Below are 18,399 nucleotides of genomic sequence, written 5' to 3'. Positions count from 1 at the left end.
TGCTCTCCCTCGGAGGGAGAGACATCGGAGTAGCCTCGTCCATTTCTGGAGCCGTTCTATCACGCCGCCTTCTAAATTTTGCCAATTCTCTGGCGGAGAAGGGGGCGTGGCAGAAAGGTAAATGCCTAGGTAGAGCAGTGGACCCACACTCCATCGGATGGTCTGAAGGGCAGGTGGGAGGGAGCTCACCTGTAGCCAGTCCCCTACCGCCAAGCCAGAGCTCTTGACCCAGTTACTCGGGCGGAGGAGACTGCCGAATAGATGGCCTGGCAAGACTCCACCCGTGCCAAGTCGCCCGGGTCCTGGATCACGAGGAGGACGTCATCGGCGTACGCCGACAGGACCAGCCGCAGCTCCGGCTCCCGCAGCACCAAGCCCGTCAACCTCCTGCGGAGGGACAGAGGAAGGGCTCGATTGCCAGAGTGTACAGCTGGCCCGAGAGGGGGCACCCCTGCCATACTCCTTGCTTGAAGCTGACCAGTTCGGTCAGGGTCCAGTTGAGCCTAACCAGACTCTCCACGGAAGCGTACAGCACCCGGAGAAAACTCACAAACTGAGGTCCGAATCCAAAAGCCTGCAGAGTGCCCAGGAGGTACCCATGGTCCACTCTATCGAACACCTTCTCCTGATCAAGAGACAGGAGGGTGAACGACAGACCGTCTCTACGCCCGAGTTCCAAAAGGTCTCGGACTAGAAATAGGTTATCAAAAATGCTGCAGCCCGGGATGGTATAGGGCTGGTCTGGGTGGATCACATCCGCCATCATGGACCCTAGCCGCAGTGAGATTGCTTTCGCTACGATTTTGTAGTCCGTGCTAAGGAGCGAGACGGGACGCCAATTTTGTAAATCACAGAGGTCCCCCTTCTTCGGCAACAAGGCAAGCACCGCTCGCCTGCACGAAAGAGGGAGGACCCCGCCCTGCAAAGACTCGGCCCAGACAGTGGCCAGGTCTGGGCCAAGGATGTCCCAGAACGCACAGTAGAACTCCACGGTCAGCCCGTCCATGCCCGGAGATTTATTGGTGGGCATGCGACGGAGGGCTTCTGATAGAATTGCGGCCATTTCGGGCTCGTTGTCGGGGCATAGATGTTAACGAGGTTGACCACGAGCCCCTCCATATGGACTCAGAGATGCAGCAGGTGGCCCGGCACGGCCTCAGTGATCCCTAGCACCTCGGGCCATAGGTTGGGGGAGAACAGGGTCGCCACTCCAGCTTGTCGAATCATGAAGTGGCTGAAGTAGACCTCAGCCCCCCATTCCAGCCGCCAGCTGTCCTTGGCGGTCGGATCCGTATGGGTCTCCTGCAGGAAAACCACAGAGTACCCCCCTTCCCGAAGGTAAGAGAGCACCTGGGACCTGCGGAGAGCCATCCTACAGCCCCTGGTATTCAAAGTTGCAATAATGAGAGGCGTCATGCAGAGGGCTGGGGGGGTGGAGCTTCCTTGTTGGCGGGGGTGTTCGCAGCCCCGGTGGGTCGCGTAACAATCTGTGACCCATCCCGTAAGTGAGTAAATTGTCATGGAAGCTGCAGGCCCGCCCGTAGGCTGCGGCACCGTGACTTCCTTTCCCTTTACCCTCCTTTATAAGGGCCCTTGTGGCCTGGAGGATTTGATCAAAGTCCCCCCATAGCTGGAGAGCTAGCTGAACCCTGTTGCGGAAGCCACGGATATTTTCTAAAAACTCTCGCAACGCTTTTCACAGCTCATGGGGGGGTGGGGTTGCGATTTCTGGGTTATTCCCTGGTGGGGCTCTTGGTGCAGACTCGTGGTCTGCTGAGGTGGGCAGGCAGGGTGCAGACCACAGACGGAGCATCTGACAGGCTAAAATTATTAGGTCCGTCTCAAGCCTTGGGGTAGAAGGGGATGGCGGAAGGAAAATTGCAGCTCCTAATAGATCGCGGCAGGAAAATGCAAAGGCTGCTCCTTGGGGGGGATCCGCAAAAAACGGGAAAGAAATAACCCCAGGGGTGGCAATACCATTGCAGGAGGAGGTGGATTGGGCAGGGACAGGGTGGGGGTCGGGGTGGGGGCAGAGGCGAGGCTCTGGGCTTCGGGAGGCAAGCAGCTGAGAGGTGGTGCCTCCCGAAGAGATTCGAGGGTTAAGGGGGTGTGGAGGGGGCTCCCAGTGATGCTAGGCACAGGCTCTGTGGTAGATTTGGCAGCCATGGCATCAAGTGGTGGACCACCTTCTGCAGGGTGCTCACCCGGGAAGGCAGTTAGGGGGAGGGAGCATGGGGAAAGGGGGACTGGGGTAAGGTTGCCCAGATCGAGGCCAGCTGGCAGTAGGTCATTCTCTCCCTGGGTGACCAGGGTCAAACCTAGGGCCTCAATCTCCTCATACATGGAGGAGAGGTTGTCTTCTGCCACCCCGGGGGTCTCCCCTCTGGCGCCCGCTACGACGGTCGCTTCGGGGTTCGCGGGGGGGTTCAGGTGATATTCGGGCAGAAGGGGCTTCCTCAGGGGTCTCGGAGGGGAGGGTCTCCCGTGGAGGGGAGATTCTACCTTCCAGTGCTATTTTGTCTTCCCCTCCTGACACCGGCGGCTGGATCTCACTCGTGGGCATAGCGGAAGGCTCAGTGTCAGTACCTCCCTTCCTGGTCTTCCGGGGGGCCTCTGCATCGGATGGGTGCAGCGGAGCTCGAGCCTTCCACTTGCCTCGCTTTCCCTGGACTAGGGTCCAGCCCTCCATAGCATCGTCTGGGGGCTGGTTAGCAGGGGTCGTGTCGGGGGGCAGAGGCGATGGTTCATGGGCTCGGGGGGGGTAACGGAGAGGCAGCATGGGGGGGGCGGTTCTCCTTGGGGCAGGCCCTCTCCTATGCCTGGTAATATCTTCGCTGCACCCTCCTCCATAGGCTCTGCTGGATTGTTAACAGCAAGGGCGGGGCTCCCTCGCTCATCTGGGCATTGTAGGGGAGGTGTCTCTTGGGCCCGGGCAGAAGCAGCGGTGGATCGAGCAGGAGGAGAGGTGGTTTCAGGTGTCGGGCGGCCAGGGCCATTGGCAACGACGGAGCCGATGTCCTGCCAGGTCTCAGGGGTCTCGGGTGCCCCTCCCCGCCGGGCCAAGAGGCAGTCTCTTCGGACATGCCCCGCTGATCGGCAGAGGTAGCACCGGGCCTCTCCTGTGGAATAGTAGACCCGATAGCGGGCTCCCTGGTAGGGGACTAGGAAGGACCCTTCGAGCGCCTCTCCGTCACACGCCGCCGGCAGCGGTAGAAGCTGCACTTGCCGGTGGAACAAAAGGATGTGACGGAGGGTGGGGTCCTTGCAGCCCAACGGGAGAGGGCTGATGACAGAAACGGGTTTCCCCAGGGTGGAGAGAGCGGGTAACAGGGCAGCATTGGGTAGAAAAGGAGGGACGGAGGTCAGGACGAGGCGGACGCCCAGGTCTTCTAGCGGCTCCAGGGGGACAGACACCCCCCTACCGCCAGGCCCTTCTCCTCCACCTCCTGGGCAGCAGCCTCCGATGCTAAGAAAAAGATGACCTTCCCGTACATTTTGGAGGCCGCCACAATAGCCGTGGGTCCTACCACCCTAGCCAACGCCTGCACGTATGTCTCCACGTGGGGCGAGGCGGGCACCAGGAGGCAACGGACGCCATGCTTCCTGGTCATGGTGGGAAAGGGGCCTCGGCCGCTATTGATGGTAGTGGAGGCGGTGGGTGGGCGAGATGACGACACGGCAGGCAGAGGCGGGGCTGCCACCGCCCGGGCATACACCTTGGGGGCCAGGGGAGGGACGCTTGCAGAGCTGGTGGAGGGAACAGTGGGGAGGGACGCCATGGTCGATGACAAGGCCACAGAGGTGGGGGCAGCCTCTGCCATGGAGGGCTTGGTGGTTGTGGCAGGGCCCTTCCCCTTCTTCGCACCCTGGCTTTTCCAGCTAACAGGGGGGCTTTCATAGAATCTGGGGGGGCAGTGGGAGTAGCAGCGGCAATAATTGCCCCGGTGCCTCTGGCTGCCGGTGCCCCAGCGAGGGCGATGGCAGGTATTTTGGCAGCAGTGGTGGGAGGGGAGGCTTGGGGGTTGGGCAGGGGGGTAGGTGGGGGAGGGGCAACTGAGGTTGTTAGAGGGGCCTCACCCCTCTCATTCCCCACCATCGTGAGCAGGGAGAGATGGGGAGACACCAGAAAGAGGAGGTGGGAGGGAGAAACAGGGTAACCACTTCTCCCTGTTGGGCTGCAGGTGGTGGGGGGCAAATGGGTCAGACTGGACAGGGGGAGGAAACAGGAGTTGGGGTCAGGTAGTAGGGGCAAACTGTGGGGTGGACAGTCGTGGGGGGGAGGGCATGTGAACCCACGCACGTTTGTCCAAAGAGTCTTGTTTGGTTGGCTGTTGTTTCTGGTCTGGACGGTGGAATCAGGGCAAGCAGCTGAATACAGAGGCAGATGGCAAGTTGCCAGCAGGGACAGACGGTGGAGGGGCTGTGACAGTTGTAGTAGTGTTGGGGGGGGCACCGATGGATCAGGGGGCAGCTCCATGCCACACCCTCTGTGCCCCTACAAACGCAGTCAAAACCTCCCCCCACCCGAGAGTACAGTTCAAAAGTTACTCAGTCTTATGGCCCCCTCCACGATGGTTCGTAGCTTCCCTGGGCGTTTTTTCTGTTGACTGCCTTCTCTTCCGGGCTGTGTGGAATGCCGGACAGATAAGAGAATTTTCTCTCGGCCGGGTACGGGTCCACAAACAAACAGCAAACGGCTGGGTCTAGGGGCTTCCACTCTCCTCCTCCGGGGAGCGGGTTGGCAGTCCCCCCCAGGGGGTTTCAGCTGGAGCAGTAGCAGCATCCGAGGTCAGGCGGTGGTGGGGGGCTGTGGGGCTGGTAGCTAGCTGGCAGCTGACCAGCACTCGAACGGCAGCAGAAAAACAGCAAAAAAAAACCCAGAAACGAAGGAAAAGCGTCTGGCCCGGTCAAGGGGCGGGGGGGGGGGGGGCGGGGGAAGCTGAAGCAGGGGGGCAAAAAGTAAGAAAAGCCCAGGCCAGGGGGCTATAGGAGAATAATAGAAGGCAGATAGATTAGCCCCAAGCTAAGTAGATCCCTTTTCCCTGGATAAGGTAACAGGGAAGGTTCCAGAACAATCAGGAACCTTCTGGAGACAATTAAGACAGGCTGATTAGAACACCTGCAGCCAATCAAGAAGCTGCTAGAATCAATTAAGGAAGGCTAATCAGGGCACCTGGGTTTTAAAAAGGAGCTCACTTCAGTTTGTGGTGTGTATGTGAGGAGCTGGGAGCGAGAGGCACTAGGAGCTGAGAGTGAGAACGTGGACTGTTGGAGGACTGAGGTGTACAAGCATTATCAGACACCAGAAGGAAGGTCCTATGGTGAAGATAAAGAAGGTGTTGGGAGGAGGCCATGGGGAAGTAGCCCTGGGAGTTGTAGCTGTTCCAGGAGGCACTCTAGACAGCTGCATTCCACAGGGCCCTGGGCTTTAACCCGGAGTAGAGGGCGGGCCCGGGTTCCCCCCAAACCTCCCACCGCCTGGTCAGACACAGGAGGAGTCGACCTGGACTGTGGGTTCAGAAAAATGGCCAAGCTGAGGGCTGCCGTGAAGCTCCAAGGTGAGCAAATCCGCCAATAAGCGCAAGACCCACCAAGGTAGAGCAGGAACTTTGTCACAGCTGCCACCACCAAGTGATTTAGACAAAGAAAAGGGAAAGGGCCACTTGGAGTTTCTATTTCCACAAAATATCCCCCCAAGCCCTTACACCCCCTTTCCTAGGGACGCTTGAGAATAAACAAGATGAGCAGGAACCAGCCTTGGATTTTTAAGACCCCAAAAACCCAGTCAGATTCTTAAAAAACAGACCTTTATTAGAACCAAAAAAGATAAGAGAACAACTCTGTAAGATCAGAATGGAAGATAATCTTACAGGCAGTCAGATTCAAAACATAGAGAATCCCTCTAGGCAAAACCTTAAGTTACAAAAAGACACAAAAACAGGAATACACATTTCCTCTAGCACAGCGAATTTCACAAGCCAAAACAAAGGAAACCTAATGCATTTTCTAGCTAGATTACTTCCTAACTTTACAGGAGTTGGAGGGCTTGCATCCTTGATCTGTTCCCGGCAAAGGTATCACACAGACAGACAAAAGCCTTCCCACCCCCCCTCCAGATTTCAAAGTATCTTGTCCCCTCTTTGGTCATTTTGGGTCAGGTTACCTGAGCTTCTTAACCCTTTACAGGTAAAAGGACTTTGCCTCTGGCCAGGAGGGATTTTATAGAAAGGTGGTTACCCTTCCCTTTATATTTATGACAGCCCCTCACCCACTGTTGCCCTGTGCTCTGCCCCTGTGCCCCTCACAAACACCCCAGCCAACACCCTCTGTGCTACCCCTGTGTCCATCACACCGTCTTGCCTATGCACTTTCTGTGCCCATCATAAATGCCCACCTACGTCCTCTGTGCTGCCCCTGTGTCCCTCACAGAACCCTGCCCTGCGCTCTGCCCCTATGCCCCTCACACAGCCCCACTCTGCTCTCTGCCCCTGTGCCTCTCACACACCCCAGCCTACGCCCTGTACTCTGCCCAGGTGTAGATGATTGAGATACAAAAGGAGCACTTAAAGACGATAAAGTCATCACAGAGAAACTAAATGAATTTTTTACTTCAATCTTCATGGCTGAGGAGTAAGGGAGATTCCCAAACCTGAGCCATCTTTTGTAGGTGACAAATCTGAGGAATTGTCACAGATTGAAGTGTCACGAGAGGAGGTTTTGGAATTGAGAAACTAACAAGTCACTGGGACCAGATGGCAGTAACCCAAGAATTCTGAAAGAACTCAAATGTGAAATTGCGGAACTATTAACTATGGTTTGTAATCTGTCCTTTAAATCAGCTACTGTACCCAATGACTGGAAGATAGCTAATGTAATGCCAATATTTAAGAAGGGCTCTAAGGTAATCCTGGCAGTTACAGACCAGTAAGTCTAACATCAGTACCAGGCAAATTAGTTGAAACAATAGGAAAGAATAAAATTGTCAGACACATAGAATCATAGAATATCAGGGTTGGAAGGGACCTCAGGAGGTCATCTAGTCCAACCCCCTGCTCAAAGCACGACCAATCCCCAATTAAATCATCCCAGCCAGGGCTTTGTCAAGCCTGACCTTAAAAACTTCTAAGGAAGGAGATTCTACCACCTCCCTAGGTAACGCATTCCAGTGTTTCACCACCCTCCTAGTGAAAAAGTTTTTCCTAATATCCAACCTAAACCTCCCCCACTGCAACTTGAGACCATTACTCCTTGTCCTGTCCTCTTCTACCACTGAGAATAGTCTAGAACCATCCTCTCTGGAACCACCTCTCAGGTAGTTGAAAGCAGCTATCAAATCCCCCCTCATTCTTCTCTTCTGCAGACTAAACAATCCCAGTTCCCTCAGCCTCTCCTCATAAGTCATGTGTTCCAGACCCCTAATCATTTTTGTTGCCCTTCACTGGACTCTCTGCAATTTATCCACATCCTTCTTGTAGTGTGGGGCCCAAAACTGGACACAGTACTCCAGATGAGGCCTCACCAATGTCGAATAGAGGGGGACGATCACGTCCCTCGATCTGCTCGCTATGCCCCTACTTATACATCCCAAAATGCCATTGGCCTTCTTGGCAACAAGGGCACACTGCTGACTCATATCCAGCTTCTCGTCCACTGTCACCCCTAGGTCCTTTTCTGCAGAACTGCTGCCTAGCCATTCGGTCCCTAGTCTGTAGCTGTGCATTGGGTTCTTCCGTCCTAAGTGCAGGACCCTGCACTTATCCTTATTGAACCTCATCAGATTTCTTTTGGCCCAATCCTCCAATTTGTCTAGGTCCTTCTGTATCCTATCCCTGCCCTCCAGCGTATCTACCACTCCTCCCAGTTTAGTATCATCCGCAAATTTGCTGAGAGTGCAATCCACACCATCCTCCAGATCATTAATGAAGATATTGAACAAAACCGGCCCCAGGACCGACCCCTGGGGCACTCCACTTGACACCGGCTGCCAACTAGACATGGAGCCATTGATCACTACCCGTTGAGTCCGACAATCTAGCCAACTTTCTACCCACCTTATAGTGCATTCATCCAGCCCATACTTCTTTAACTTGCTGACAAGAATACTGTGGGAGACCATGTCAAAAGCTTTGCTAAAGTCAAGAAACAATACATCCATTGCTCTCCCTTCATCCACAGAACCAGTAATCTCATCATAGAAGGCAATTAGATTAGTCAGGCATGACCTTCCCTTGGTGAATCCATGCTGACTGTTCCTGATCACTTTCCTCTCATGTAAGTGCTTCAGGATTGATTCTTTGAGGACCTGCTCCATGATTTTTCCGGGGACTGAGGTGAGGCTGACTGGCCTGTAGTTCCCAGGATCCTCCTTCTTCCCTTTTTTAAAGATTGGCACTACATTAGCCTTTTTCCAGTCATCTGGGACTTCCCCCATTCGCCACAAGTTTTCAAAGATAATGGCCAATGGCTCTGCAATCACAGCCGCCAATTCCTTTAGCACATAGAAGAACATAAATTGTTGCACAAAAGTCAACATAGTTTCTGTAAAGGGAGATCATGTCTTACTAATCTATTAAAGTTCTTTGAGGGGGTCACAAATGTGTGGACAAGGGGGATCCAGTGGACATAGTGTACTTAGATTTCCAGAAAGCCTTTGACAAGGTCCCTCACCAAAGGCTCTTATGTAAATTAAGTTGTCATGGGATAAGAGGGTAGATCCTTTCATGGATTGAGAACTGGTTAAAAGACAGGGAACAAAGGGTAGGAATAAATGGTAAATTTTCTGAATGGAGAGGGGTAACTAGGGATCAGTCCTAGGACCAATCCTATTCAACTTATTCATAAATGATCTGGAGAAAGGGGTAAACAGTGAGGTGGCAAAGTTTGCAGACGATACGAAACTGCTCAAGATTGTTAAGACCAAAGCAGACTGTGAAGGACTTCAAAAAGATCTCACAAAACTAAGTGATTGGACAACAAAATGGCAAATGAAATAAATGTAAAGTAATGCACATTGGAAAAAATAACCCCAACTATACATACAATTTGATGGAGGCTAATTTAGCTACAACTAATCAGGAGAAAGATCTTGGAGTCATCGTGGATAGTTCTCTGAAGACATCTACGCAGTGTGCAGCGGCAGTCAAAAAAGCAAACAGGATGTTAGGAATCATTGAAAAAGGGATAGTGAATAAGACAGAGACTATCTTATTGCCCTTATATAAATCCATGGTAAGTCCACATCTTGAATACTGTTGTCAAGGTTCCTTCCCCACTCTGAACTCTAGGGTACAGATGTGGGGACCTGCATGAAAACCTCCTAAGCTTACTTTTACCAGCTTAGGTTAAAACTTCCCCAAGGTACAAATTATTTTACCCTTTGCCCTTGGACTTCCACTGCCACCACCAAACGTTTATCTGGGTTTATTTTTATTAGGAAAGCGTTGTTTGGAAACGTATTTCCCCCCAAAATCCTCCCAACCCTTGCACCTCATTTCCTGGGGAAGGTTTGGTAAAAATCCTCACCAATTTGCATAGGTGACCACAGACCCAAACCCTTGGATCTTAAGAACAATGAAAAAAAGCATTCAGTTCTTGAAAAGAAGAATTTTAATAGAAGTAAAAAGAATCACCTTTGTAAAATCAGGATGGTAAATACCTTACAGGATAATTCAATTAAAAACATAGAGAATCCCTCTAGGCAAAACCTTCAGTTACAAAAAGACACAAAGACAGGAATATCCATTCTTTTCAGCACAGCTCAATTTCTCAGCCATTTAAAGAAATCATAATCTAATGCATATCTAGCTAAATTACTTACTAAATTCTAAGACTCCATTCCTGTTCTGTCCCTGGCAAAAGCATAACAAAGACAGACCCTTTGTTTTTCCTTCCCCCCAGTTTTTGAAAGTATCTTGTCTCCTCATTGGTCATTTTGGTCAGGTGTCAGCGAGGTTATCCTAGCTTCTTAACCCTTTACAGGTGAGAGGATTTTTCCTCTGGCCAGGAGGGATTTTAAACGGGTTTACCCTTCCCTTTATATTTATGACAACTGTGTACAGATGTGGTCCCCTCATATCAAAAAAGATATACTGGCATTAGAAAAGGTTCAGAAAAGGGCAACTAAAATGATTAGAGGTTTGGAACGGGTCCCATGTGAGGAGAGATTAAAGAGGCTAGGACTTTTCAGCTTGGAAAAGAGGAGACTAAGGGGGGATATGGTAGAGGTATATAAAATCATGAGTGGTATGGAGAAAGTGAATAAGGAAAAGATATTTACTTGTTCCCACAATATAAGAACTAGGGGCCACCAAATAAAATTAATGGGTATCAGGTTTAAAACAAATAAAAGGAAGTTCTTCTTCACCCAGAGCACAGTCAACCTGTGGAACTCCTTGCCTGAGGAGGTTGTGAAGGCTAGGACTATAACAGGGTTTAAAAGAAAACTAGATAAATTCATGGAGGTTAAGTCCATTAATGGCTATTAGCCAGGATGGGTAAGGAATGGTGTCCCTAGGAATGGTCCGTTTGTCAGAGGGTGGAGATGGATGTCAGGAGAGAGATCACTTGCATTGGCATTGGCCACTGTCGGTAGACAAGATACTGGGCTGGATGGACCTTTGGACTGACCCAGTATGGCCATTCTTATGTTCTCTGTGCTGCCCCTGTGCCCATCACACAACCCCGCCCTGCCCCTGTGCCCCTCACCTACCGCCGCTCTGCACTGTGCCCCTCACCCCCACCCGCCCTGTGTTCTCTCCCTGTGCCCTCACCCACCCCTGCCCTGTGCTCTGCCCCTGTGCCCCTCACAAACACCCCAGCCTACACCCTCTGTGCTACCCCTGTGTCCATCACACAGCCCCGCCCATGCACCCCCTGTGCCCATCATAAACACCCACCTAAGTCCTCTGTGCTGCCCCTGTGCTCATGACACATGCCCTTCGCTGGACTCTCTCTCGAATTTATCCACATCCTTCTTGTAGTGTGGGGCCCAAAACTGGACACAGTACTCCAGATGAGGCCTCACCAATGTCGAATAGAGGGGGACGATCACGTCCCTCGATCTGCTGGCTATGCCCCTACTTATACATCCCAAAATGCCATTGGCCTTCTTGGCAACAAGGGCACACTGCTGACTCATATCCAGCTTCTCATCCACTGTCACCCCTAGGTCCTTTTCCGCAGAACTGCTGCCTAGCCATTCGGCCCCTAGTCTGTAGCGGTGCATGGGATTCTTCCGTCCTAAGTGCAGGACCCTGCACTTATCCTTATTGAACCTCATCAGATTTCTTTTGGCCCAATCCTCCAATTTGTCTAGGTCCTTCTGTATCCTATCCCTCCCCTCCAGCATATCTACCACTCCTCCCCGTTTAGTATCATCCGCAAATTTGCTGAGAGTGCAATCCACACCATCCTCCAGATCATTTATGAAGATATTGAACAAAACCGGCCCCAGGACCGACCCCTGGGGCACTCCACTTGACACCGGCTGCCAACTAGACATGGAGCCATTGATCACTACCCGTTGAGCCCGACAATCTAGCCAGCTTTCTACCCACCTTATAGTGCATTCATCCAGCCCATACTTCCTTAACTTGCTGACAAGAATACTGTGGGAGACCGTGTCAAAAGCTTTGCTAAAGTCAAGAAACAATACATCCACTGCTTTCCCTTCATCCACAGAACCAGTAATCTCATCATAAAAGGCGATTAGATTAGTCAGGCATGACCTTCCCTTGGTGAATCCATGCTGGCTGTTCCTGATCACTTTCCTCTCATCCCCCCCGTGTGCTGCCCCTGTGCCCATTACAAACTCCCCAGCCTACACCCTACGCTCTGCTCATGTGCCCCTCACACACCTCCGCCCTGCGCTGTGCCCCTGTGCCCATCACACTCCCCTGCCCTGTGCTCTGCCCCTGTGCCTGTCACAAACACCCCAGCCTACGCTCTGCGCTTTACCCCTGTGTCCTTCACATGCCCACCCACCGCCCATGACCTGCATTCTGTCACTCAGTACTTGCCCACAGGAGCTGGTTCTGTTATTCCATGCCAGAGCACCATCACGTACCCAGCCAAGATGTGCCAGCTGCAGGGCATCACCACAGCCCAGCCCAGGAAAGTGCCTCTTGCTCCTTTGAAAGGGGCAGTTCCCGAGTTTGGCTACAAGGTGCATATGTCTGGGTGGGCAGGGTCAGGTCCCTTTGAGTGGGCTGTGCCCCTCCCTTCTCCATGGCCCCTGCATGCCCCCATCCCCCCCACAATGTGGGATCATCTCCTCTCCCTGCTCTCATTCAGCTCCTCTCTCACTGGCCTCCCCTTACCCCCCATGCTGGTGCTCTAGGAGCCTCCTCTCAGGACTTTGCCACCTCCAGCCCTGGGGCAGGGACTGCCGGCTGTACCAGAAGTGCCCAGCACTCTTCTAGCCACTCAGCTCCCACTCCTGGCTGCAGATTCCTATGCCAGGGCCTGCCAGATCCAGCCCCTTCCCTCCGGGGCTGCCAGGCGGATCCAGAGAGAAGGGGGGAAATAGAAATGTATTACTCTGCCAAGTGAAAAGCATCCCTGTTGTTGTAGTGGCTGGGAACTTCCTCAGTGGGACAGCAGGCTGCAGGGTAAAGGCAGAGCCCCCCTCTCCCCACCCCCCAGCACACTAAGCCATGCAGGACTGCTCTCTGTCACCCATTCCTACCATTGGGGGGCATTCCTGTAGCACCTAGAGGCCACAGCCAAGAACAGGACCCGCCAAAGAGCTTACCAGGTAAAGAAACGAGGGTGGGAGAAAGGAAATGTCATTGTCCCCTTTACAGCCGGAAAGCGGAAGCCCAAAGAGAGGAAGGACAGGATCCACAAAGAGACACTGGCGCCTAGCTCCCATTGATTCAGTGGGAGTTAAGCACCTACATACCTTCTGTCAGCATCTCCTGGAGAAGCCCTGCCCCAGAGCACCCGGCTGATGGATGAAGTTTGCCCTCTCCCACTTGCTGGTGTGGGGAGTGCAGGCAGCCGGAGAGCGCTCTCTTTAGTTGTTCCCCCTCAGTTCTGAACAATGGGACGTTCACTTCGAATCTCTCTAACCCTGGGCTGTGCCAGAAATGTTTCAGCCTCATGAGCACTGTCCCAGCGGGGCTTGTAATCACCACGGGCGTGTAACTTCAGCAAGGCCCGACATGGGGGGGAGCGTGGCCATTACATGCTTGACCGCTTGTGCCAACAGCGAGTAGAACTTCCAAGGCACTTCAAGCACTGCCCAGCTCCCCGCATGAGCCTGGAACCTGCTTATGCACCATGCAGGAGGCTTCGCCACGCTTCTGCGCCTTGGCAGCTCAGCCTATGGCACTTAGCTCTCAGGAGCCAACGTGAAGTCACATCTCATTAGTGTGACTGTCAGAGCCTCCAAGTTCTATGGGCATGAAGGAATTGCAGTGCCCAGGCCCCACCGGGTCTGAGTTAGGGTTGGGGATATATTCCCCATCCAGGGAACATCTCCAGGCTGAGAACGGATCCCCCATGGCAACAGCAACTGTCCTCTCTGCAGCTGAGCTTCTAACAGCAGGCAGCTGTGCTGTTCTGATGTCACCTGCGAGCGGGCTAGCTCTGACTCTAGACTGCCCTGCCCTTCACTCTTGATGAGTCTGTAGGGTACTTTCCTTCCGGGGCTGGCCCCTTATCCCACTGCCCTCTCTTTGGCTTTTGGGTGTGATAAAGCTGGAGGAGGAGAAGAGCTCGCTGCTGGAGCAGAGGCAGGAACTGGAGCAGGAGCGAGCTGGCTTGCGAGAGCAATTGGTGCACCTGGAGCAAGAGGTGGCATGGACAAGCACGACCAAGCGGGAGCTGGAGAAGAGCTGCCAGATGGCAGAGGAGAGGCGAGAGGCACTGGGGGAAGAGATGAGGTTGCTGCTCAGGGAAAAAGCTCAGCTGTGGGATCACCTGATGCAGGTGAGAGCAGGACCAGGTGGGGACCTGCCCCAGATAACGCTCCCTCCCTGCACACTGTTGTGCAAGAGCCAGGCTTCCCCCCATGCCTGCTTTTCTCCATTCCTTGCTCGTGGTGGCTTTGCTGTCAGCCAGCCGGTGCCTGGAGCAACTGGGAGCCACAGGAGCAGACTGGGAACAAGATGGGGGCGCAGAAAGCAAATCCCTGCAAGTTGCTGTGTGGGGGAAATGACCTATCCCACCTGTATCCCTGGTGCAGAAGGTGTGCCTGGCTGGTGAGGTGGAGAGGGGCAGAGGGGGAGTAGCCCTCCCATGGGTGTCGCTCTTCTCCCTCTCTGCTGCCTGCAGTAGGGGTAGCTAGCAAAAGGGACTCTGAGAGCATGGAGGGCCCAGTCACACCCTTTGCTCTCTTGCTCTGCTTCCTCACTCTCCCAAGGTGAGCAGCCAGAAGCACACTCTGAGTGAGCAGCTGGCGCACAGCCACCAGGAGCTGGAGATTCAGGCCGATGCCCTGCTCCGCACTACCCAGGAGAAGGAGGAGCTTGCTAAGGAGAAGGCGCGGCTGGCTGTGGAGTTCAATGCACTGGAGAGACAGAGGAAGGGCCTGCTGGAAGAGACGGACATGCTCAGGTACCCCCTCCTTGCTCTTCAGATCCTGGGAGACTGGTAGAGCCTGGTATCACCTGGAGGCTGGCTGGTCTCTTATTTCTGGGGGGAGGGCTGCGAAGGGGTGCCATGACAGGGGAGACAAGGTCTCTTCTCTGTGCCAGGAGCTCCTTGCTCTGCTGCTCCTGGGGCTACCTGCTGGCATGAGGCTGAGAACAGCCCAGATCAGTAATGGAGATGATCAGAAGGAGTCATTCCCGACAGGGGAAGGCAAGGAATGCCAGGAGTCCTGCTCTTGCCCAACATGCTCCCCCTCCCTGCTGCTGCATCCACTCTTCTCCCTCCTTCTGACAGGCACAGGGGGCAACTGGTACCCAGCAACACTGCAGAGCAGGGTAGGGAGTTTCCAGCTTAGCTCACACAGCCAGTGGACAGCTGGGAGGGTGGCTGTTGTAAGCCACTACCAACCTGGGCTCAGGTGGGGAGACATGATGCCCACACTCCTTTGGGCTGGCGGGGATGCCATGCAGGGTGGCCTGGGCAGTCATTCACCATGCAGAGGCCTCACTCCAGCTCCTTAGGTGGTTTGAATGAAAGGATTGTTAATGCTTCACAGCCCTGGTTCTCCTCTGCCACACACTGGTGGAAATGAAGCCTCACCTGCACGGGAGGAAGTGGAGTTCTGCCCCCCCACACCCCACCCCCCCGTGCCCTTCTCCGGGCCAGACACCCTGACACAGCAATCACATGTGTGACAGCCAGTCTCAGCCACAGTCACATGGAATTGCTCGCATACTGAATGGCCAGGGGCAGCTCCACCGGGCCTCCTGCTGGGAACACACCTGGTGAATGGAGAACAGGAGAGAAGCCCCAAGGAAGCCTGTGTGCAGCAGATGTTCATACAGGGCACACATGGCATTCAGAGTGTAGCTGGGACAGCGCTAAATGGCTCATAGCTGAGCCATAAAGGCTTCGGGGCCCACAATCAAAGCTCCAACTAATTTTCACTGGAGATCGGGGAAGTGATAGCCTACGTCACTGGCCCTGATTTTTTGCTGCTGTGCCGCAGAGCTGAGAAGAACTCACTGGAGATCAGCCTTTTTGAGATTCAGGAGCTAGCAGCACAGCTGGAAGTCCAGAAGGAACAGCTGGAAGGGGAGAATCAGAGCCTTGACCAGACAAGGCAGGTGCTTCAAGGTAAAGTGCATGTGCTACCGCCAATCCCCACTTGCCTTCTGTCTATGGCTTCAGCTCCTGAGCTCAGTACCCCCGGCCTAAGCGGAGCCGTGCCCATGTCCCTTGCCTTGTGGTATCACAGAGCCCCGGGCCCCATAGCCTGCAGCAGAGAGTAATGCCCGCATTGCACCCCTGAGTGGGCTTTACGCAAGCAGGACCCTTGGAAGCCTCACAAGGGTTTCTTTGGTCCACAGTGGAGGTGGAGAAGGCCCAGCAGGAGCTGGAGCTGCAGGACACCACCCGGAGGCAGGATATAGAGTCACTGAAGCAGCAGCTTGTGCAGATGGAACAAGAAACTCAGCTGTCTCTGAAGAACCAGAAGAAGGCCCATGAGGAAGACCTGGCACAGCTGAAACAGGAGAAGGTGAGTGCTGCAGCCTCCAGCCTTAGAGAGAGAGGAGCCCTACTTGGCTGCAAGCTGCAACTAGACATATTCGCAGTAGAAATGAGACAAACAGGTAACATTGAGGGTAATGTACCAGGGGCACCTTACCCAGGGCACAGCAACCACTGGGTAACGTGGGGGGACCTTACCTAGGCACAGCAATGCCTGGGTAAGGTACCATGGGGCACCTTTCCCAGGGCACGGTGACCCCTGGATAATGTACCATGAAGCGCCTTACCAGGGCATGGCGACCCCTGGGTAACGAACCATGGGGCACCTTACCCAAGACACCATGACACCTGGGTAACGTACCATGGGGCCTTAGCCAGGGCATGGTGACTCCTTGGTAAGGTACCATGGGGTGCTTTACGCTGGGCATGGTGACTCCTGGGTCACATACGATGGGGCACCTTACCGGGGCATGGCGACCACTGCGTAACGTGCCATGGGGCACCCTACCACAGCACGGTGAACCCAGGGTAACATACCATAGGGGGCCTTACCCAGGGCATGGCGACCCCTGGGTAACGAACCATGGGGCACCTTACTTGGGACATGGTCACCCCGTGGTGTGCCTTACCCCAGACACTGTTGTAACAGGTTTGGTCACAGAGACTCCCTTGGGACTGTCACCTGACATGCTGAATTTACTTCTGAGCCTGTTTTCCCTGCCAGCTTGGGACTCCATAACCCTTCCTTGTTGATCCAGACACACTAGCCTGCTGCAACACACACCCAGGTTTGGTCCACGCCCCCAAAGCTGCAGACTTTAACCAAAAACTGCTCAGCAGGTCAACTATCTCCAGCACCCAGACACCCAGCTTCCAATGGGATCCAAACCCCAAATAAATCTGTTCTACTCTGTATAAAGCTTATACAGGGTAAACTCATAAATTGTCTGCCATCTATAACATTGATAGAGAGATATGCATAGCTGTTTGCTCCCCCAGGTATTAATCACTTACTCTGGGGTTCATTAATAAACAAAAGTGATTTTATTAAGTATAAATAGCAGGATTTAAGTGGTTTCAAGTAATAACAGACAGAACATAGTAAAAAGAAAAGGAGTATTTGTGGCACTTGAGAGACTAACAAATTTATCTGAGCATAAGCTTTCATGAGCTACAGTTCACTTCATCGGAAGCATGCAGTGGAACATAGTAAGTTACCAAGCAAAATAAAACAAAACACACAAGTCTAAGCCTATTACATTAAGAAACTGTTTACAGGTAAAATCTCACCGTCAGAGATGTTCCAATAAGTTTCTTTCACAGACGAGACTCCTTCCTAGTCTGGGCCCAATCCTTTTCCCTGGTACAGTCCTTGTTAGTTCCAGTTCAGGTGGTAACTAGGGGATCTCTCATGACTGGCAGCCCCCTTTCTTCTGTTCCACCCCCTTTTATAGCTTTGGCACAAGGTGGGAATCTTTTGTCTCTCTGGGTCCCCACTGCTCCTTCTAAATGGAAAAGCACCAGATTTAAGATAGATTCCAGTATCAGGTGACATGGGCACGTGTCCTGTGAGACTCCAGCCTCCATTCTTCCAGGACTGGCCCAGGAAGGTGTGCAACTAAACAGAGCCATTTTACAGGCAACTGTCCTAGTCAATGGGAGCCATCCAGATTCCAAACCACACTTTGCATAATTACAATAGGACCTCAGAGTTATATTTCGTATTCCTAGTTTCAGATACAAGAATGATTCATTCATACAAATAGAATGAACACACTCAGTAGATTATAAGCTTTGTAATGATACCGTACAAGAGACCTTTTGCCTAAAGCATATTCCAGTGACATTATATTCATACTCATTAACATATTTCCATAGAACATATGGAGTGCAACATCACAATGGTAACCCCTGGTTAACATACGATGGGATGACTTACCCACGCACGGTGACCCATGGGTAACATAACTTGGGACGTCTTACCCAGAGCACACCGACCCCTGGGTAACATACCATGGGGTGCCTTACCCAGGGCACAGTGACCCATAGTTCAGGTACCATGTGGTGCCATACCCGGGACACAGTGACCTCTGGATAACGTACCATGGGGTGCCTTACACAGAATTCGGCAAGCCCTGGGTAACGCACATGGAGTGCCTTACCCGCAGCATGGTGAACCCTGGGTAATGTACCATAGGGTGCTGTAGACAGGGCACGGTGACTCCTCAGTAAGGTACCATGGGGCTTCTTACCGAGGGCATGGCAACCCCTGGGTAATGTAACATGGGATGC

At 53.2% G+C, this 18,399-nt stretch overlaps 1 protein-coding gene across 6 annotated transcripts in view; it reads left to right on the top strand.

Annotated features, from left to right (window-relative positions):
• The window catches only part of CROCC2 (ciliary rootlet coiled-coil, rootletin family member 2), a 207,065-nt gene that overhangs the window by 76,294 nt on the left and 112,372 nt on the right, over nt 1-18,399 (top strand). For all 6 annotated transcript variants that reach the window (XM_048864821.2, XM_075132329.1, XM_075132330.1 and 3 more), the window contains 4 exons: nt 13,702-13,932; nt 14,366-14,559; nt 15,605-15,732; nt 15,966-16,135. In XM_048864821.2, coding sequence (XP_048720778.2) covers nt 13,702-13,932; nt 14,366-14,559; nt 15,605-15,732; nt 15,966-16,135 — 723 coding nt within the window. The remainder of the gene's footprint in view (nt 1-13,701; nt 13,933-14,365; nt 14,560-15,604; nt 15,733-15,965; nt 16,136-18,399) is intronic.

The sequence above is a fragment of the Caretta caretta genome, chromosome 9 (assembly GCF_965140235.1).
Source record: "Caretta caretta isolate rCarCar2 chromosome 9, rCarCar1.hap1, whole genome shotgun sequence".
Lineage (NCBI taxonomy): Eukaryota > Metazoa > Chordata > Testudines > Cheloniidae > Caretta > Caretta caretta.
The sequence above is the reverse complement of the archived record's forward strand: the minus strand, read 5'-3'. Positions and strand labels throughout refer to the sequence as shown.